General features: G+C 47.3%; 6 protein-coding genes across 6 annotated transcripts; 3 read left to right on the top strand and 3 right to left on the bottom strand.

The window, feature by feature from the left end:
• Nucleotides 1-113: 113 nt before the first annotated feature.
• BHQ10_006174 (uncharacterized protein) lies at nt 114-1,808 on the top strand (the record flags this gene model as incomplete). Its single annotated transcript, XM_040878731.1, has 7 exons — nt 114-227; nt 278-436; nt 495-633; nt 687-902; nt 961-1,553; nt 1,607-1,729; nt 1,782-1,808. 7 exons carry the CDS (start codon nt 114-116, stop codon nt 1,806-1,808), a joined length of 1,371 nt encoding a protein of 456 aa, XP_040734678.1.
• A 20-nt stretch (nt 1,809-1,828) lies between these two features.
• Nucleotides 1,829-3,154, bottom strand: BHQ10_006173 (uncharacterized protein; the record flags this gene model as incomplete). Its single annotated transcript, XM_040878730.1, has 1 exon — nt 1,829-3,154. One exon carries the CDS (start codon nt 3,152-3,154, stop codon nt 1,829-1,831), a length of 1,326 nt encoding a protein of 441 aa, XP_040734677.1.
• Nucleotides 3,155-3,632: 478 nt separating this feature from the next.
• BHQ10_006172 (uncharacterized protein) lies at nt 3,633-5,304 on the bottom strand (the record flags this gene model as incomplete). The annotated part of the gene is made up of 3 exons (XM_040878729.1): nt 3,633-3,701; nt 3,758-5,155; nt 5,212-5,304. The coding sequence occupies 3 exons, from the start codon at nt 5,302-5,304 to the stop codon at nt 3,633-3,635; spliced, it is 1,560 nt and encodes a 519-aa protein (XP_040734676.1).
• A 1,194-nt stretch (nt 5,305-6,498) lies between these two features.
• On the top strand, nt 6,499-8,863 carry BHQ10_006171 (uncharacterized protein; the record flags this gene model as incomplete). The annotated part of the gene is made up of 9 exons (XM_040878728.1): nt 6,499-6,520; nt 6,609-6,752; nt 6,802-7,512; nt 7,578-7,588; nt 7,650-7,678; nt 7,732-8,147; nt 8,197-8,299; nt 8,350-8,611; nt 8,666-8,863. The coding sequence occupies 9 exons, from the start codon at nt 6,499-6,501 to the stop codon at nt 8,861-8,863; spliced, it is 1,896 nt and encodes a 631-aa protein (XP_040734675.1).
• A 4,941-nt stretch (nt 8,864-13,804) lies between these two features.
• On the top strand, nt 13,805-15,910 carry BHQ10_006170 (uncharacterized protein; the record flags this gene model as incomplete). The annotated part of the gene is made up of 3 exons (XM_040878727.1): nt 13,805-14,121; nt 14,174-14,341; nt 14,395-15,910. 3 exons carry the CDS (start codon nt 13,805-13,807, stop codon nt 15,908-15,910), a joined length of 2,001 nt encoding a protein of 666 aa, XP_040734674.1.
• Nucleotides 15,911-16,972: 1,062 nt separating this feature from the next.
• Nucleotides 16,973-18,139, bottom strand: BHQ10_006169 (uncharacterized protein; the record flags this gene model as incomplete). The annotated part of the gene is made up of 1 exon (XM_040878725.1): nt 16,973-18,139. The coding sequence occupies one exon, from the start codon at nt 18,137-18,139 to the stop codon at nt 16,973-16,975; it is 1,167 nt and encodes a 388-aa protein (XP_040734673.1).
• Between the last annotated feature and the right edge of the window lie 1,683 nt (nt 18,140-19,822).

Raw genomic sequence — 19,822 nt, 5'->3', positions numbered from 1 at the left:
TATGGGGCGTGTACAATATCTCTTGCCATGTTGACTCCTTCCCTTTTACCTTTTCTTCTTCTTTTAACACCGAGTGATAAGCATTAACCCTCACAATAGCACAGCAACTAGAGATGCCCAAGCTGTCATTCTCTCTCAGGCCATCTGCAATACTACAACTGCACGATGCCTTGGTGTGCCTGAGCAAATTTAATGAGAGCGTCTCAATTGAGGCTGAATATGGCCTAGTAAGTGCACTCCATCTAGTAGCCTGGAAGTCACTAATACTAGATATAAGCTACGCCTGAGTACGTTAAATACTGCCAAAACGGCATATGCATCCTTTGTTCTAGACGCCGGGAAATTCTTCTCCAAGTACAGTTTTAGTACACGCGGGGAACAGCAGAGTTCTGGACAGAGATATGTAGACAAATTCGCATGTCAGATGTATCTAAAGGTAATACACCTCGGAGCCTTATAGTAGACCATTGCGCAGGTGCTAATAAGCGGTCAAGGCTCTGCTTTCAGTATTCAAAGGTCGAGCCGGTGAGACACGCGACAAGCAGACCACTGTAGAACGCTGCGACGTTGAGCTACATGATTCCCCGGATGAAGCTGAATGCAGGTTACATATACAGATGATCTGTGGCCAAGGTGTGTGTATTTCCGCCAACCTTATTACGGTGGATTTGCTGAACATACGATAGGTGTTGTCAAATCTTATAAATTAACCTACGAGCCTGTTTCTGTACAGCACGCGCTGTTTGATCAATCACGAGTACAGAATCAGTGGATAATTCAGGCAAAGATCTTGAGAGAGATCATCGATCATTTCAGCCCGACTGCGGAGCAATTGGATATTTATCCTGATACAGGAAAGGCCATTTTTACCAGCTTCACAAATAAAATTAGTGATGGGAAAGGTATTTTCATCCATTGTCCTCTTTGACTCTCCAGCATTGTGGCTAATTGATCGTTAAGAAATCCTCAAACAACCGGTCCACACATCCGTTGCTATAGACAGAAAAGATTTTGAAGAATTTACCGTCAAAGATGGGTTACACGTTGCTATCAATGTTAAGGATTTCAAAGCAGTAGTATTCCATGCAGACACCATGAAGACATCGATCACCGCACGTTACACTCGTCCTTGTCGGCCTCTTCAACTGGCGTACGCATCAGAAGATGGCATTGATTCGGAATTCACACTCATGACACGTGGAGAGGTTGATGAGGCTGATAATGACGATGATGCTTCGAGACCTGTATCGCAGCTCTCGGCCAGMCCAGCCGCTAGACGTGTTGCAGCGCCTGAATCAGCTACTATCCCTGGTGCCTCGACAGCTTCCGCAGCTTCATCAGCAGCAAGAAATACAATGCCACCGCCCTCTAGTCGACCAGCTATATCCTCTCGAAAGCCGGAATTAATGTCAAGTGCTGCGTCGAGAGCAGCATTGGCGGATATTCATGATAGCCTTTTTGTGCCCGCGGATGACGACAGGCAGTGGGATGAGCAGGTATATGATGAGGCAGATGACCAGGATATTCTTGGCTGGGATTCGAATATTGAACCGGTTCGTCCATGAATCCGTCGAAGTTGAAATGGTGGTAAGCTAATTGTCGATAGGGAGCATACCATGAGGGTCGTCCAAAGCCGCTGACGGATGACTACCCGACGTTGTCACCTGATAGGCAACAAGCACGCAGCGACGCTGAGACGGCCATTCCTCCAACGCAACCGATGTCACAGGTATGTTTCGTATTAGTATGATTCCGAAAACTCAAATACTGATTTATGGTAGATACGAAACCTCGGTCTGTTTGACTGAGCTCGCTTTTATGGCATTTCTCATGATGAAACCACAATCCAACTCGTGGCACAGCCGGCGCCAACTCGAACGATCCTTGCCTTCTCCGCGTGTAAGACATCAGCAGGAAGCGGGATCTGGCTCAGCCTCCCTTTCACATCCCCACGTTCATCTGTATCAGGCCCACAATTGCCATGCTCACCCCACCCACAAGAAACAACAGTCTTGTCTCTTGACAAAACAGCGATAGCATGCTCACTTCCAGCCATGAACTGCACGACAGATTCCCAACGTACAAGCGACTGTTGACTCCCAGACGATTGTTTGTCGACGCCCAGCTGGCCACGATCGTTGCGGCCCCAGGCAATAACCGAGTTGTCAAGGGTATTATGTAAATAAACTCCATGCCAACTGGTCGATACCTCGTACCGACTTTCGGTCAGACTGCTTCTTTGTAATGTCTGCACTGGAGGCGCAGCAGATACGATATTCCATTTATCATTCGTCCCAAGAATCGTATACATATACTGACCTTCCTTAACCCCAGTTTCATCCTTCTTGTAGCCATCGATGAATGTAAATTCTCGCCCACAGCTCACACTCGTCGGCACCGCTTCCAATTTAGTCACATCTATCTTCATAGGCGCCCAAACCGCTTTTGCCCGTACAATATTTATATCATCTCCAAGCTGCCCCTTCCTCGAAGCTCCCCACCCATAAAAATCTCCATTCGACAATATCGTGACAACATGATTCATCCCACTACTAATCGTTTCAATGCGCGTGTTCAGTGGCGGAAAGTCAGTAAGGACATAATCATCAACATCGATAAAGTCATGATCATCCTTATTTCTTGCAGGCGGTGTGCTTCGCAGGCCAGGTCCAAGACCTAATTCACCTTTATCGCCTGTTCCGAGGGAGATCACTATATTCTTTCCGTCCCCGTTCTTGTCCGTACTGGGGATGCTAGCGACGAAACAACTCGCAGACCAGGTCGCGCATACGTCTCTAAAGCGATCAATCTCCACCCCTGTAGCACCAAGACGGAATATTACTCGCTTGAAGCGCGTGAGAACATCGCCGTCCTCTCCTCGATTCAGATCCGTCCTATGGACCCCGCATCTCAAATCCTCATTCAATCCAGCCGCATACACAGTTCCACTCTCGAACAAAACAAGTGTATGATTTCCGCCGCAGGATATACGCTTCACTGTATCTCTTGTTTCTACCGTTTTCCCGTTGTTTTTGTTTGGTCGGCTATCGGTGTCAATGTCAAATATACATTTTGTTGCCTCAGAGACATCATCTCTGTGTCCGATGCCTAGTTGACCCGATCCATTAGATCCGAGAGCGAGGATTCTCTCCATTATACCCTCAATTCAACCTTGATTGAATAAAGCACATTCAAAAGGTCAGAAGTATGAAATCAATGTTTGAAGTGAGCTCACAGAATTGAAGGACTTGTATAAGCTTAACTGCATTGGTCTTAGTGTATTTACTGTGATGGTTATCGACACGTGATGTTATCGATAACAATATATTGAACCAATCATCTCCTGTTAGGTTGTCAGAAAACATCTTCCTCGTCTCCAAGAACAAATAGGAAAGGAGTGCTCTGAGGGACTTTCCTAGTGGGCAGTACTGGGAGTGGCTAGTGTGGCTGAAGATTCATGTTGTATTGAAGTCAAATGGTATAGACGCTTTGCACAATAAGTATCCTACTGAATAACAGACGTGAAACACACAAAACGGATAGACATCATAAAAGGTGCATGATCATTGTGGTAGAAAGACATCTTAATTCTTCAAGTCGTTGATGCTTCGTAAAATGTAATTAACGCTTATTCAACCCTTGACGATCCAGCCGCTGTGTACCATAAAGTCAAATATTCGGCCTGCTTTTGCAGCATCGATCTATTCGAGAGTCAGTTTTGATCGCACCTGACGTAGATATCGGCAGAGATACATACCTTGCAAATAGCCCGAGCATCTTTCTTCTTCAGCGTGCCGTTTTGCTTCATTGCCTCTTTCAGCAGCGCTTCTTTAATGACTAGGTAGGGTTTGGGTTGCACGTGAACCGCATTACAGAGCTCAACTTCTTCTTTGGTCAAAAGATGAAGGTCAGGTGCGCCCTCGTTCTCCAGTTTCCATTGATTGATCCCATTCACTGGTTGCACGACGTATTTTGTCTTCGTTGCAGGTTGAGGAGTACTTAATCCATCGCCATTGGCAGCAAAGGCGAGATCAAAATCGTTGAGTGGTTGATTGACTTCGGGTGCCGCGGATTTTGCGGCTTTTTGGAATCGTAAGGGTAGTTCCGGGGTAGTGAGTAAACTTGCTTGAGATGGTCCCTCGGGCTGTTGGATCTGTTTTGAAGGACGAGTGGATGTAGCAAACCGATCAAACGAGCCTTGTGGGATGGCTCTTTGAGCTCTCTGCTGCTTCTCTTGCTCATATTTCTCCCCACTCTTCAGGTCCGTGATGCCGTACTGGCGCCATTCTTGTAGTTGTGCTATCGCCAATCGCAAGTTGTGCTCATACTCAAGACCTTTACTAAACTCCTCAAAATCTTCATGGTTCATCATGCGAGCAAAAGGTTTCGCCTTGTTCAACACTTCTTTCTCTTCTTTTGTTCGTTTCTTCTCCTGAGCAATGTTCTTGCGATATTCGAGTAGATTGTGCTCAAATAGGATCTTCTTTCTTTCTGTTCGCTGTGTCAATCGTGAATTGTAGATTTCCATGACCGTCATCTTTAGCTCCATCTCGGGTTCCATTTCGCCATTTGCATTAAGGCCATTTCCTGGTTCGAATTGCATATGTTGCACAGCTTCTTCTGCCTCGTTGCAGAACTCGGTCTCGAACTCGAGACGTCCAGGCATGTAACCCTGCACTTCATGACACGACGGCACACTGGCAGTGGGTTTCTGTTTCGGCGTTGCAGGCGGAGCAGTCTTGGCGGCTTCCTTGCGCTCTTCGATGCGCCGCTTCTTGCGAGATTGGAATTCTTCTTTGGAAATCTCATCTTGGAGCGTCCTATCTTCGGGATCGGCGCGAGCCGGTAAAGGAAAATTTGGGCTGTTTATGTACGTGTCGATATAGTGATCGCGAACCTCTTCTTTCGAACGGTAGCCCCCGACATGGTCCGCAATATCGGCCCAAGAACCAAGTCCGTAAATTTCAGCACCCTCAAGCAAGAGCAGTTCTTCATCAGCACCCCAATCTTCTGTGTATATTGGTACCGAATTCTGCTCAATAACGTGGAATGGATGAGTTCGAGGGTCATGAGTCTTGGAAGACTCGCCAGCCGCAAAGCAAGGCACGCATAAGTCGTATTCAGGGCAGGACGGGTGGGCGCATGATATCCGAACCTAAGTAGCTTGTCAACACAACATATTTTGCCTAGAGACGGTCGAAGTGTACTTACAGTCGACGTGATGTCTACAGAGCAGACATCGCAATGGTATTTGGTACCGCCGTCCGTACCGCGCGTGGCGGTCTTCTTCCGGATTACGCCCATGGGTTGCTCGCTTGTCTCATCCTCCGCCTTTTCCGGGTCCGTGTCGGAAATTTTCGTGTGCTCTCCAGAGATGGAGAGGCGTTGTCAGTCTTTAATGGGATTGTTGTTCGAAAGCGTGCCTGGGGTAGTTGATGATATCAAGTGACTGATCTCCGCGTTTAAGTGGAGTTGCGATAGACAGGTACGGGTGTGTACGTGGTGGCGAACGAGATATGTGAGAGTATGATGATGGACTTTCGGAGATGAGCAACTTAATATGTAGATGTTAGAAGTATTGCATCCGTTGGCGTAGGTTATTGCGTGCTGTTAATTCTGAAGACGAGTTGAACTGAAGTTGTGATCCTGGAGATGCGATTGGGTAAGCGCGACATCGGCAGGCGCAAACCATAACTAAACCTTGGCCCTTGCGTCTGATGAATCATGTGATGGACACGTGACTAAATGAAGCCAAGACGGTTTCATACCAATTAGGAATAGTCGATCGTCGCCTTATTGTGGCTGTGGCTGTGTGCGCAGCCTCAAAGTGGCATGTAATCAATTTGAGACTCTTTACATCGCTCGTAGGGGTTCAGTATTTCGATTACAGTCTTGCATACACGCAGAGACAACCCCCAGATTGAACTTCATCTTCGACTTTCTAAAAACTGGGAATAGACGGTGATTGATCCAGCAAAGCCGGAGTATAAGACGGTTACCCCTCACTCGGATTGAACTGAACTTCTCACCGACTCGCCCCGCTGAATGTCCAAGAGTTATGCTTGCTTATGGCAGTGCTTTGTAATAATACATTAGTGCATACATCGCCCCAGGACAACTCCCCCCCAACACGCCGACTTGTGTTTTGGTTTTCGTAACCGAGTCCACCACCTCAGACGTCACGTTATCATCAAGCAACTCAAAAATAACTCCTTACAGTGTCGAGACTCAACTCAAGTCTATATCTTCTGTCCGGCCTTTGTTGTTTTGACGGACGCTCAGCCTCGGTGATTGTGTCGCTTATCGCTGTTGGGTGTGTGGCTGATCGGCAACCGTTGTTTTCCACTGGTACTCCGGCGCCATCGACAACTGGCAGCAGCACACTCCGTTCTCAGCTCTGCTCAAACAGACTCTTTTACACTTCAACATTGTTATTGTTTCCTTCGTTAAGAGCTACTTGTCTCTGTCTCGCATTTGCATACAGTCGAACCAGACGCCATGTCGTGGAATATCACAAAGAGTATGTGTCGACCGTTTCAATTTCCCATGACACAAACGGTCGATCTCTTGAGACACAACTATAAACATTAGATGCTAACACTTAACAGAGCTGAAGGAAACGCATTTAGCGCCCCTAGCTGCCTTTGGACGCTCATCGTCGACATCGACGATCAAGGGCGAACCCGCCGAAGAGACCACCCCAGTACCATCGCAACGACCCACTATAACATCACAAGTCTCCAATGGAATTGGTATGCTCTTTCAATAAGTAGTCACCGCAGTGGCTAATAAATCATACAGTCGACTCCGAGGCCCTAGTATCACCCCCGGTTGCTTTAGTCAAACCCGGTATATTGATCGTGACTCTTCACGAAGGAAAGGGGTTTTCGCTATCTCCCCATTACCAACAGATAATCAATTCCCATTTTCAAAATCCGAATGGCCCTATACGCCCGAATTCCTCCTCCTCACACTCCGCGCAGACCGCAGGGTCTTATACACAACCTGCCCGCCCCCAGTCTACCAGCAGTGGTATCAACGCCGCACCTACAATTCACGGCCGCTACCTGACCAAGTATCTCCCATATGCGCTTCTCGACTTTGATAAGAACCAGGTCTTCGTCGATGCCGTGTCTGGAACTCCCGAAAACCCATTATGGGCTGGCGACAACACCGCCTTCAAATTCGATGTTTCGCGACAAACCGAATTGAGTATACAGATATATCTCCGCAACCCAGCTGCTCGGCCAGGAGTTGGGCGTAGTGAAGATATATTTCTTGGAGCTACCAAGATGCAACCGCGTTTGCAAGAAAATACGACTTATGTGGAAGACCCCAAATTGAGCAAAAAGGAAAATCAAAGAGCGGCAGCTGAGCAAGAAAGAACTGTGGGTCAGCTGGGAACTGAATGGCTGGACTTGCAGTTTGGGACCGGTTCGATCAAAATTGGACTGTCTTTCGTGGAGAATAGGGCTCATAGCATGAAGCTAGAAGATTTTGAGCTTTTGAAAGGTGAGTAGAGTAACCTTAAGGTGAATCAATATGTCGACGGTGATGCTGACTATGTTATAATATAGTTGTTGGCAGGGTAATTAAGCTCCGAAGTTCATGATATATCTGACCTACAACTAACATAACATCTATTGTAGGGATCATTTGGCAAAGTTATGCAAGTGAGGTCAGTTCTAATGCTGCCTACCAGAATCTGAATGCATACTCACGATACCATAGGAAGAAAGATACCAAACGTATCTATGCGCTTAAGACGCTCCGCAAAGCACACATTATCTCCAGATCCGAAGTTGCACATACTCTCGCTGAACGATCAGTGCTGGCCCAGATTAACAATCCATTCATCGTACCATTGAAGTTCTCCTTCCAGTCCCCAGAGAAGTTGTATCTTGTCCTCGCATTCGTGAACGGTGGTGAATTATTCCATCATCTACAACGGGAGCAACGCTTCGATATCAACCGAGCTCGGTTTTATACTGCGGAGTTGCTGTGTGCGCTTGAATGTTTGCACGGATTCAAGGTCATTTACCGTGATTTGAAGCCGGAGAATATCCTTTTAGATTACACTGGTCATATTGCATTGTGTGATTTTGGACTTTGTAAACTCGATATGAAGGATGAAGATCGAACAAACAGTGAGCCATTTGTCCATGAAATATTTTCGATTCACTAACATTGGCACAGCCTTTTGCGGTACACCCGAATATCTTGCTCCAGAATTGCTATTAGGCAATGGGTATACAAAGAGCGTAGACTTTTGGACGCTCGGAGTTCTACTCTATGAGATGTGCGTATACATCAATTCAGGCACAGAAAGCAAAGTTACTGACTGCACAGGTTGACTGGTCTGCCACCATTCTACGATGAAAACACAAACGAAATGTACAAGAAAATCGTCCAAGAACCATTGACATTCCCAAGCCACGATATCGTACCCGCCGCAGCTCGCGATCTCTTGACCCGTCTTCTCGACCGCGACCCTCAGCGTCGTCTGGGCGCAAACGGAGCCGCAGAAATCAAGGCACACCATTTCTTCTCGAATATTGACTGGCGCAAGCTTCTGCAGAGGAAGTATGAACCTACTTTTAAGCCCAGCGTGGTACGTATATCTCTTTCCGTGAAGAAGTCGTGGCTTACTGACGAAACCATAAAGGTCGACGCCTTGGATACGGAGAATTTCGATCGTGACTTTACAGAAGAAATACCAGTTGATTCAGTCGTCGAGGGTAACGCGCTTTCCCAGACCATGCAAGATCAGTTCGCAGGCTGGTCCTACAACCGACCTGTCGCAGGCTTTGGTGACGCCGGAGGCAGTGTCAGAGACCCATCTTTTGCCAGCATCCCTGAATAAAGTGGATAAATATGGACATCTTGCATTTTCGTCTCTCTATCAGCCTCAATCATCAACAAAACATACCAAATGATATACAATGATGACATCCATCATTTATCTGTCCACCTTGGAAATCTAGACAAAGATAGGGAAACAAGTATGATGAAACCTGAAATGAAGAACCATTGCGCGGATTCTGTGTTATTTTTCTATTTGCGAATCATCATGTTTGTCGCCTAGCGGACGCATTTTTTTCTTCTTTCTTTTGATTTCTTGTGTGTGTGATCTGTTCCGTGTCTCATAAGTTTGAAACTTTTTTCCATTTACATATAAATCGAGAGCGACAGGCAGGTCCTTTGTTTTGCTTGAGAATTCGAAATGGATATGCTAAAAACTACGACTTTCCTCGAGTCGGTATGAAGTCGTAGGGTACGGTGTTGGTCGGGTGGTTAGGAAAGTGAATTTGTTGTCACGGCCGCCGTCAGTTCAGACCAGCAAATCATTTCGTAGATTCTTGGGTGGTTTCTAGAGAGATGGCTACCTACCCAACTAGAATTGGCGCGATTCAGCCTAACGATCAGTCCGTCGAAGGCGTAATTGATGATCAGATCAAGAAATTGTCCTGATTCGAGGCTGATTCGCATGTTTTGTATGCCCGCGAGTCTGCCTGAGGCTCGTCTTTCACAACTAAGTGTGTCCGAGTCGTGTTGACCTAACCCTCAGATTCGATGAGATCTGTCTACAAGAAAAAAAAGAAAGAAAAAGATCCTTTGCCGAGAGTTGGTCTTGGTAGATCATGAGAGCCCCTGAAACGTCTAGCCCAAACTGTACATAAACCAGCCCTTGATTTTCCTTTCTTTTTCCAGGACTTAACGCCGGTACTGACCTACCGGTTCAGGACATGGTTACATACCTACCATGCCTAGTACATAATAGGATCTCTTTTATACGTCGTATTTCGACGTACATCAAGTCCGCCTAGCGAACTAAGAACTTTTGATGAACTCAAGACCTATATATAGCTAAGAACCATGACGTACGCGAGTCGTGTGCAAATTTTATGTACAGTATATTGCATGTCAAGATCCTCGGGCGTTTTTGGCAGGTATCATGAAACGTACGTCGATTCGGGTTGACCGCGAGGTCCGGCGTTTGGAATAGATGGGCTGAGGATCTGTTGGCGCGAGGCTGTAGGAAAAAGTACGAATCGTGGCCAAGGATATCCCTACACAGCCTTGAAGAGTATGATATTGGCTGACCTCGATGCAAGTAACCAATCAGTTCTTGCAACAACAAAGGATACACACAAATAGCAAGACATTGCTAGGCTCGTAGAATGAGTTTTTGGATGCTGATCATAGTGATCAGCGCAAGGCGGATCTCGGAAGGAGATTGGCAGAGGTCATTTTTTCATCAGTTTCATTGTGAGTACGTAGTCCAGTAAGGAAATAGAAATGGCCCCTGTCAGCCGCGTGAGGTTGCAATTAGGACATTTCAGAGGGTCGATTTTGCTGTAACAAAAAAAAAAAAAAGAGAGGATGGAATGAAGTGAGTGTGCCAACAAGGCAGTCAGAAAACCTTCCATCAAGACTCGGTACACTAGGCAATGGTGTCTCTATGCAACTGATCAAACAAAAAATTTCATCTCCATAATCAAGGACCTGATTGAAGTTTTCATGGTCATCCCCTTCATTCATCCACGTGCTCTCTTCGTAAAATGAATTTGTCGTTCTCAACTCCCCTGCGGAGACGAAATCCAACAAAGTCGAGCACAATGAAAAGTTTTTGACTCTAGAATCTGTTCACAGAGTATGGAGCATCTCCACTACTTACATCAGTCATATCATGTATGAATAGCTACTAAACGAAGCTGCGTATCACCACTATGGAGGACATAGGATAAGATACGCGGGTAAACATTCAGCAGCCAATCAGATCCACAGTCAGCGCTGATTGACAAGTAAGCGCGAACACACGGAGCACGTGGGTGGGTCCGCCAACTTTAAACCAACCTGTCTTCTCTACGTAATATGTTTGGGTCTATGATTCTCCGGATGGTCACCGAGATGATTCGTGTCGTGGATGGAATACGGGACTATTGAACGCCTCATTCGATGGGCTCGATGGTTCATCCAGCCTATCGCATTTGAAAAATCTAGAAAGTGTGCCAGTTGCATGGCAATTTGTCCGGGAATGAAGGGACGAGAAGTCAAGCACGTGTTTCGCATCGGAACTATGCGCCGGCCATCTCTATAATGCATACGGAGTATGGAGACAGCACATTCTTCTTGCTGGAGCCAGAAGAAAAGCTTCTAGAAGACAAGCAATAACCAGCAAACATTGGCAAACCTTCCAGTCTGGGGCCTTTCAGCGTTCTGAAAGGAACCATCAAGCCACCTGGTCAGCCAAGGCAGAAGCATGTGGTATGCGCGATCTTATGCAGGGACGAGCACAAAAATAGGGAGTTCAGGTCACATGCAGGCGGTTTGCAGAAAAATACCATAAGCGTGGAAAACTAAGACCCGCTATGTCGAGAACGTCTAGAAGAATTTTAGAAGCTTCTCAGAAAACTCAAATACGCGAGTGGCGATGTACACACGAGTCATGCTGGATTGATATCTGATGGGACTAACGTGTCGGGCTGAAGCACGTTGTTGAGGTATGTCTGATGACTGGGATTTGTTACACTATGGAGTTCTAGTGAGTCGTTGGTCTACAACCTGATGTTGATAATTTCCTGAGGCTGTAACTGCAAGCGACTACTAATTACGAGGTTATTACATAGTAAGTACGTTTACGTATTATGTAGTAGCTACGTTGTCGTATCTGCCTGAGACTGCCTGACTTAGTTTCGTTGACAAATTGACAGGATTGAAACATGTGCCGCGCAGTCTCAAACAGGCAATGCGATGAACCATGCGACGATTCTATCAGGTAATTGTTTTGCATCAGATGCTACACAGGGGAGGCTTGCCCCGTCTTGTCGCGTCACAACACCTTTCTTGCAAGTTGTATGCAGGCGCAGTGCATACATAGTATGACTATGCCGCGCTTTCCGTGGATCTGACATTCTTGTCGGCTACCTCCGAGACGATAGCTCCACAAGCCATGCGAAAGTCCCATTCTCTACATGCCAGTAACGTGGAGACATGAAAATTTTCATCGCGGCTAGATGCGAGAGAGGTGTGAAGGCATGTCGTGTAGGAGACGTGATTGGCTCCGAGCCGGAATGCCGGATGCTCTTAGACCAGACCGTGCCGGGATGGGCCATGGTAATAGGCCAAGCGCGTTTAATAAGGGTCTCGGACCTGTCGTGCAGTTCGCCTTGTACTAGTAGGCTTATCCTATTGTACACTGGTACAGCATTATTGGTGAGATGCAGCAAACCACTCGAGATGGCTGCTTCTCGCAGGTAACTATGGTTTCGACTAGTAACGCAACCTCCGCACGGAGTCCAGCTCTATACGGATATGGCTTKCAGCTTCAACGTATTACGTTCGTTCGCTCCGGGTAGTTAACACCAAATTCATCTATCTCAGCTTGGCTGCGCCTTTCCCACGGCACATCGAGCGCCATCTTTCTTGTCAATTGCTTGTCAATGCTTGAGTCAGCCTTGAAGCGATCCTATTGTGCTGTATTTAGGTATACTGCGGCGTTTCAATGTGTACAGAGACACGTACGACATGATGTTGTATGATGCCCAGACTATGCTGGGGTATAGTCGTATTATTAGTCACAGGTACTTCTGGAAATTGCTTTTTACTGCGTTACACGCGGCTGCAGCATGCACCACCTGATATAGTTCTATACGGAGTATTTGCGCGATCGTGATGAATAATTGTGTTGCACATGTCATTCATGAACCCGAGTCTCTTGGATTGTCGAAGTCTACGTAGGATCGTCTCATCCATGTTCCTGCCAGGAAGGCATCTACAGATGATTCATTGTGATGTACTTGTACATAATCTCTACAATGCTCACAATAATCAGAACAATACTTGCACACATAGTTGTAGCTAATAAGAGAGGCATAAATGGTGCACGCAGGTGTTGCCTCTTCGAGCGATGCCAAGCCCTGCAGTCGATGACAGCGGCCAAGACTCGAGAGCAATGAAAACGGCTGTCGAGAGCACGTTTCTCATTCCCGCGCTCTTATTGGCCAATCGCCTACCCCGGGCCGATCAATCTGCCAAGTAGCGTCGCTGCACAATTGCGGGCCAATGGCTGATACAATACGGTATTATCCGATCGTATTTTTATTTTTTCTCTTCTGCTTTTTGCTATTGGCGTTTCGTTTTGTTTTTTTTGCCCGTTTTGTGAGACTGGCCGTTCGGTCGAGTCTGTTGTGTCGTGCAAATGCAAGTAGTCCGTGGTCGTAGGTGTACGACTGCTGCACTCGCAATAAGGCAAATAATTTGAAATTTTATTCCACCTTCAACGTGGGACTGTATTAGTACAATTGATATAGTAAGTGCAATGAATGGACGCATTGAGAGATGCTAAGGCAGAGTCGCCGCGGTGGGCCAGACCAGACCCCGGCGTCCCTAGTCATACCGTATCACTGTGCAGGACTAGTCGTACCGGACTCAAGCCTAGCTGGTGGGGCTCGACTCGACATATCAGCGCTCCGGATACAGCAACGTGCCTCTTCCTCTCTGACCAGCCAAGCTCAGCCAAGCAGCCCCAAAATGGTATATATAATTACCCTTCTAAATCCCGTCTCTCGTCTGGGATCTTTTTTACTTCACTGTGCTAATACCAAGCCTTGAGGCGTCGTTGCTCAGTCCGTGGCTTTGCATCTTTCGGTAAGTGGCAGTCTTGGATATCTCTTGGTAGTCCGAGCACTTTTTTTTCCTCGCCTGTTGATCACACGATCACTTACTCGTTTTATTTATATTTTAGATAAGATCAGAAATTCGTCGTCGACGACGTTTCGAGTGAACGACAGACAACGACAAAATGACTGCTCTCGGTCCTATGCCCCCCCACGGGCCCGATATGGCCGGCACGCACCCTCAGTACGAGGAGATGCACCCGACAGAAAAGGATGCCTTTGACGTGCTCCTCCGTCCCGATGACAGCTATACCCCCGAGGGTGTCTACTGGGCCGATCTGCCTCTGGGACAGCGATTCAAGTTCGTCAACAAGGTCGAAAGTACCGAGGCGCGCAGAGAGTTGGGCAATCTCGGTAGAATGATCAAGGCCGATCCTCTCTCGCCCGTTACCTTCTACTTCAAAAACATGGTTTTGCCTGGTGCTGGTCTGCTCTTGGAAGGGTAAGACCAGCTTTTACTACAAATTGCGTTGCAACCAACTAATATCATTTAGTTACGTCTTGTTCTCCGTCAGCAATGTCCAGTCGCTTTTGTCCGCCGCGTTCCCCGACTGCTGGAAAAATCACACAACTTGCAATGCCCAGTGGATTAACTCCTTGACCTATTTGGAAATTGCTGGTATCATGGTTGGTCAGGTTCTTGTTGGTTATCTCGGTGATATGTACGTTGCCTTCTTTGTGCTATTAAATGACTTTTCAATACTGACGAAAGCAGGATCGGTCGTCGCTGGGGTCTTATTCAAGATGCCACCATCATGTTTGTCGGTCTTCTCATGCTTACTGCCGCGTACGGTGTCACCGAGAACGGCTGGGTCATCTGCTATGCCTGGTCTCTCTTCTTCTACAGTATCGGTGTTGGTGGTGAATACCCTATGACTGCCACCTCCGGTATGGAAAACGCCGTCGGTTCCGGCCGAGTCTCTACTCGCGAGGATCGTCTCCACCGTGGTCGCAAGGTCGTCAGTGCCTTCTTGATGCAGGGCTGGGGTCAGCTCCTCAACCAGGGTCTCCTCATTGTTCTTCTGTTGATCTTCCACCACGGCTCCGGCAGCCCTCCTTACTCCAAGGTCGCTGCTCAGTGGACCTACCGTGTGTCATTCGCTATCCCCGCCGCCGGAACTCTCTGGCTCACCTACTACCGTACATACCATATGAAGGCCGCCTCCAAGCAACTCCAAGCCATCAAGAAGAAGGCTTCCGTTACTGGATACGATGTCGAATCTTTCCGTCTTACCTTGAAGTACTTCGGTCCTCGTCTCTTTGCCACCAGTTTCGGTTGGTTCGCCAACGATATCTTCTTCTACGGTAACAAGCTCTTCCAGAGTCAATTTATTACCGTCATCCTACCCCATGAGTCGTCAATCATGCCCAACTGGTTGTACAACCTGCTGAACATCGGTGTCTCTCTTGTTGGCTACTACCTTGCTTCTTTCCTCATCGACAACAAGTTCTATGGACGTAAATGGATGCAACAGATTGGTTTCTTGATGTGCTTTGTTCTCTTCGTCGTTCCCGGTTTCCACTACAAGTACTACACCTCCAAGGAGCACATCAAGGAATTCCAGGCCATGTACTTCTTGTCCTCTTTCTTCAACCAGTTCGGTCCTAATTGTGTTACCTTCTTGGTTGCCGCCGAATGTTTCCCTGCTCCCATCCGTGCCTCTGCCCACGGTTTCTCCGCTGCTATGGGTAAGCTCGGTGCTTTGATTGCCGCCATCGTCTCCTCCTACACCACCGTCCAGCAACGTTTCTACATCTGGCCCTGGTTCGGTCTCGCTGGTATGCTCGTCACCTTCTTGTGGCTTCCGGACACCACCGGTCTTGACCTCAAGGAGCAAGAACGCCGCTGGTGGTACATTCGTAATGGCCGTGAGCACGAATATCATGGTGTTGCCATCCACCCCCAGCACTTGTCTGTCTGGGAGCGCCTCCGCGGTGCTGGCAAGTACTACGATGCCGAGCTCGACTACAAGCAGAAGGTTGAGGACTACCGTCAGGAGTGGGAGAGCGGTATTGCTCGCAAGAACTCTAACGAAGATGGTGAGATTGATGTCGACGCGGAAGAGGCTCTCTTCGAGGGTGCCGTTCACAACTACTTTGAGCGCACCAGCCCCATGTTCCGTGGCACTGAGAAGCTTGGTGGTCAGCAGAAGTTCTCCAGCTTGCCTCCTGCCGCTCAATCTATCGAGAGTGACGAGACTGAGGCTGCTGCTCCTGTTACTGAGAAGTAGATTACTTGCCTCTCACTGTGTCTACTATCCTCCATCTACTAATTACACGGTTTAATCTAATCATCGAGATAGAAATGCATTTTTCTATTCGCTGTTTCCTCCGACTTTTCCTATCTCCTCTTCTTGTACTCCTCTTTCCTCTTTGTGTGCATATACCACTTTGAATTGACAGCAAAGATAGACTTTACTCTTTACTTTTTGATCAAGTCGCTTCCTGTTTCGCTGACGAGTCATGGGAACGATTGATTGATTGTATGGAACTTATGTAAATATTTATATGGATACCCGCGAAATGCATTAGTTTCATACCTAATTCTCACTGCTTTTGAGAAGATTGATTGCTCCTAGGTTCTCTCTTTGCTTTAGATCAGATCGATGCTCGGATGTCGATAACATTGGAAACATACCTACTGCCAGGAGGAGTACTTTGATTGATAATAACCTAACTCGATCCAATAACTCGAATATATTTTCAGCGAAACCTGACCATTCAGAAGTCACTTCGCCAAGCGGACACTTGTGTTATCTTCATTGGTTTTGTTAAGTTTTCAGAGATAATATTCTATCTCTGTACTATTTCGGCCAACGGACTTAGGGCTTTTTTGCCTGCCTTTACTCAATTCGGAAAGGTAATAAGATAGGACCTATATTGCAACAGTCCATTCTTAATGATGGTTTTATTTGAGCACTGATTGTTCAGAGATTTTCACATCTTAACTCGAAAATGGAAATGACTTTTCACTTCTGATGGTATTGATATTATTAATCTCGACAGCACATGGCTGATTTCCTTGGTAACACACAAAGCACGCAAATATGCGGCACATCGTAGGACTGACAGGATGGTCACTACGTGGTAAAACATGATCTCATTAATGGCATGAACCGTATCCCGTGGGAATTCGTGTATGGGTGCTTCTGCTCTGAAGACTCCACATTTCCAACATCTTCTCTCAAATTCGGGCCTGCGGTCTGTCCTCCACATATCAGGAACGTGCTCTTTCAATAGAATAGACATGACGGTGCGACGGAACTCGCCGCTGACCCAAAGGGAGGAGCATCCTACTTTGATTCTGACTGAACTTTCTCAACAACCTTCAAGACATGCTGGTAAAGGGGGTGATCGGTCTCAAGGCCGGTGATCTGCTGAGTAGCCTCGGCTGCAGATTTTTCCTTGAGAATTTTGGCAAGTTCCTTGCTCTCATCATCTCCCTCGACATTCTGGAACTGAAGAGCTTTCTCGATAGATCCGAGCAAGGCGTCAAATTTCAAGCCACGTTCGGCCAATTGGGCAGCCGGTCCAATGAATCGCTCCTTGCGAGAAAGCTTGCGCAATGGGGCACGACCGACACGCTCGACAACATCCTCAAGATAGTGGTTGGAGATACGCTCAACAATCTTGTCAACATATTCCTTCTGCTCCTCATCGGTAATATCATGCTTGCTGACAATCAAGGTCGCAGTTTCGTCCAAAGCTGCGTGGACGGCCTTGTGGATGGTCTGATCGGCTAGAGCATCGTGGATGGTCTTCTTGCCAGCCTGATAGCCATAGTAGGCGGCAGTTGCGTGGCCAGTATTGACAGTGAAGAGCTTGCGCTCAATATAAGGCTCAAGATGGTCGACCCAGTGGATGGCAGAAATGTCTGGATGACCGTATTCTCCAAATGGAGTCTTTTCAACCACCCACTCGTAGTACTTCTCGATACGAACGTTGAGGCCTGCGTGTTCGGGCTGAGTAGGGACAATGCGATCGATAGCAGAGTTGGCGAAGCGAGCGCGTTTGGGAAGAGTTTCGAGACGGGACTTGTCGAGGTGTTCTTCGATGTGACCGCGAAGAGTATCAGTTGCATTGATGGCGTTCTCGCAAGCGATGATAGCAATGGGACGCTCCACTTCACGGGCGTCAATACCCTTGGCAATGACGGGGGCAATGAATTTTAGGATGTTTGGTCCAACGGCACAGGTGACGACGTCAGCAGTAGCAATTTCCTTGACAACCTCTGGTTCTTGAGTCTTGGAGCTCAGAGCACGGTAGTTGGTGATGGTCTTGGTCTTTTCGCCCTCCTCGCTGATCTCAGTGACCTCGTAGGTCTTGTTGCTGTTCAACGAGTCGATGACCTGTGGCACGACATCGACGAAGACAACCTCGTAGCCAGACTCATGCAGGAACTCAGCAACGAAGCCACGGCCAATGTTGCCGCCGCCGAACTGAATTGCTTTTTTACCCATGTTGGGAAGTGATGAACCGAGCTAATGCGCGTGTTACAGATGGAAAGGAATGAAGTGTGGAGAGACAATAAGCTTTTCTGTAGAGAGGTCGTTGAGAGCTTCGCGTGAAGTATGCAGAGAGGTGCTTGCAGGATGAAGTTTGAAGGAAAGGAGAGGATGGTTGAGATTAAAGGAAAAGGAAGAAGAAAAAAAGCGATGGAGAGAGAGAGAGAGAAAGTTGAGGTTGTTTATGGAAAGGGAAGGAGGGGCAACCAAGTGACACAAAGCTGGCCAGGACGTGCCTTCACCCAGAGCAACCGCCTTCGCGCCTGCCAAACGGGAAACGATGTCATCGCGGGGTCTTCCGTCATACCTTGTTTGTGCTCCACCAACCACACTAGCTCTCTTCGCATACAATCACTACAAAGTACACTGATCCTCTCTCATATACTCCGTACTTAAGTAAGCACTTAGGTATACCTTACTCGTTTGATACTACAATACCTCATTCAGAAGCGATATCCCGACATCAGAGCCATCAATCCCTGTGCGAGACGCCCGGATCCTCCCCATTCAGTTGTGTCCCCTCGGTGAAGGTATCACATGCGAATCAGAACGCTCAACCGTGCCCGCCAAGGACTGGAGTAGTCCGACCCTGCGATACAACAGAGAAAAATACTATGTAGACACAAAGCTGCCTGGATGGGCAATCGTTCGTTTGTTGCGCAAAATTATCGGGAGATTGCGGGGGCGGGGCTGGCTGTTATCTACGGAGCACAGTATACCTGACTCTGTTTATGCTGGCCTTTTCTCCGGAGACTCCAAACGCTTGTTCAAGAGATGCGTTCTGTCTGGATATCTAGTCTTTGACCAAGGATATCCCTGAGGTTAATCCGAACCGTGACGTGCAGGTTACATAGAAGATGATTCGGGATGAATCCAGTCCAACCGTGACTTAATGGTTACGGCGGTACCAATGATGTGATACATTGTTCTAGCAATCCTTACCAGTTATTTAGTTCCTAAAACGATGCGACTACCATTAATTACGAATTAGACACAGACTCGGAAAGATGTCGAATTATTTTCAGTTTCTGAAAAGTTCCGTGTTGGGACAAATTACCGCAAATAAATACCTCAGATGCTATACAAGCTAGACCGGCTTGCAGTCAAAAATCACTCAGTTCACCGAGGTGCCATTATCGACCAGTAGCATACGAAACTAGGCCACCACGCATATACCCGCAATACTGGCACAATCCCGATTATTATCGCTTTGGCTGGTCGACTTGAGTACCTAACATTGAAACATAGTTTAGTCGTACATGGGCTTACTTCTACTGTTTGCTGAAGTCGCTTCATGGCAAATTGAGCCGAGTGCGCAGGCAATGGTTGGAATCAGATATATTCACATATAAACAACCTAGTACTGGATTGCTGTCTACACATCCTCGATTTCCTTTTCTGAAACAGCTGAGCCTCCAGAGGCTGGTATTGTGATTACATTGATAACAATTGTGAGGAACGAGAGTACCACGGCAGACCATGTCATACCAAGGAATCTGCTTCCCCCTTTGGCAACTATTCCATAGTCTTGACCATGTCGGTTGATGAGGTTCACAAACTGAACAGCAATCACCGACGCTACGGATGACGAGACCCCTAGACAAACAAAGCCGAGCTATACGCCATACGTTAAACTTG

This window comes from Talaromyces amestolkiae, assembly GCF_001896365.1.
Source record: "Talaromyces amestolkiae strain CIB chromosome Unknown scaffold11.1, whole genome shotgun sequence".
Classification (NCBI taxonomy): Eukaryota; Fungi; Ascomycota; class Eurotiomycetes; order Eurotiales; family Trichocomaceae; genus Talaromyces; species Talaromyces amestolkiae.
Note: the sequence above shows the minus strand (reverse complement) of the source record. Positions and strands in the feature narration are given on the sequence as shown.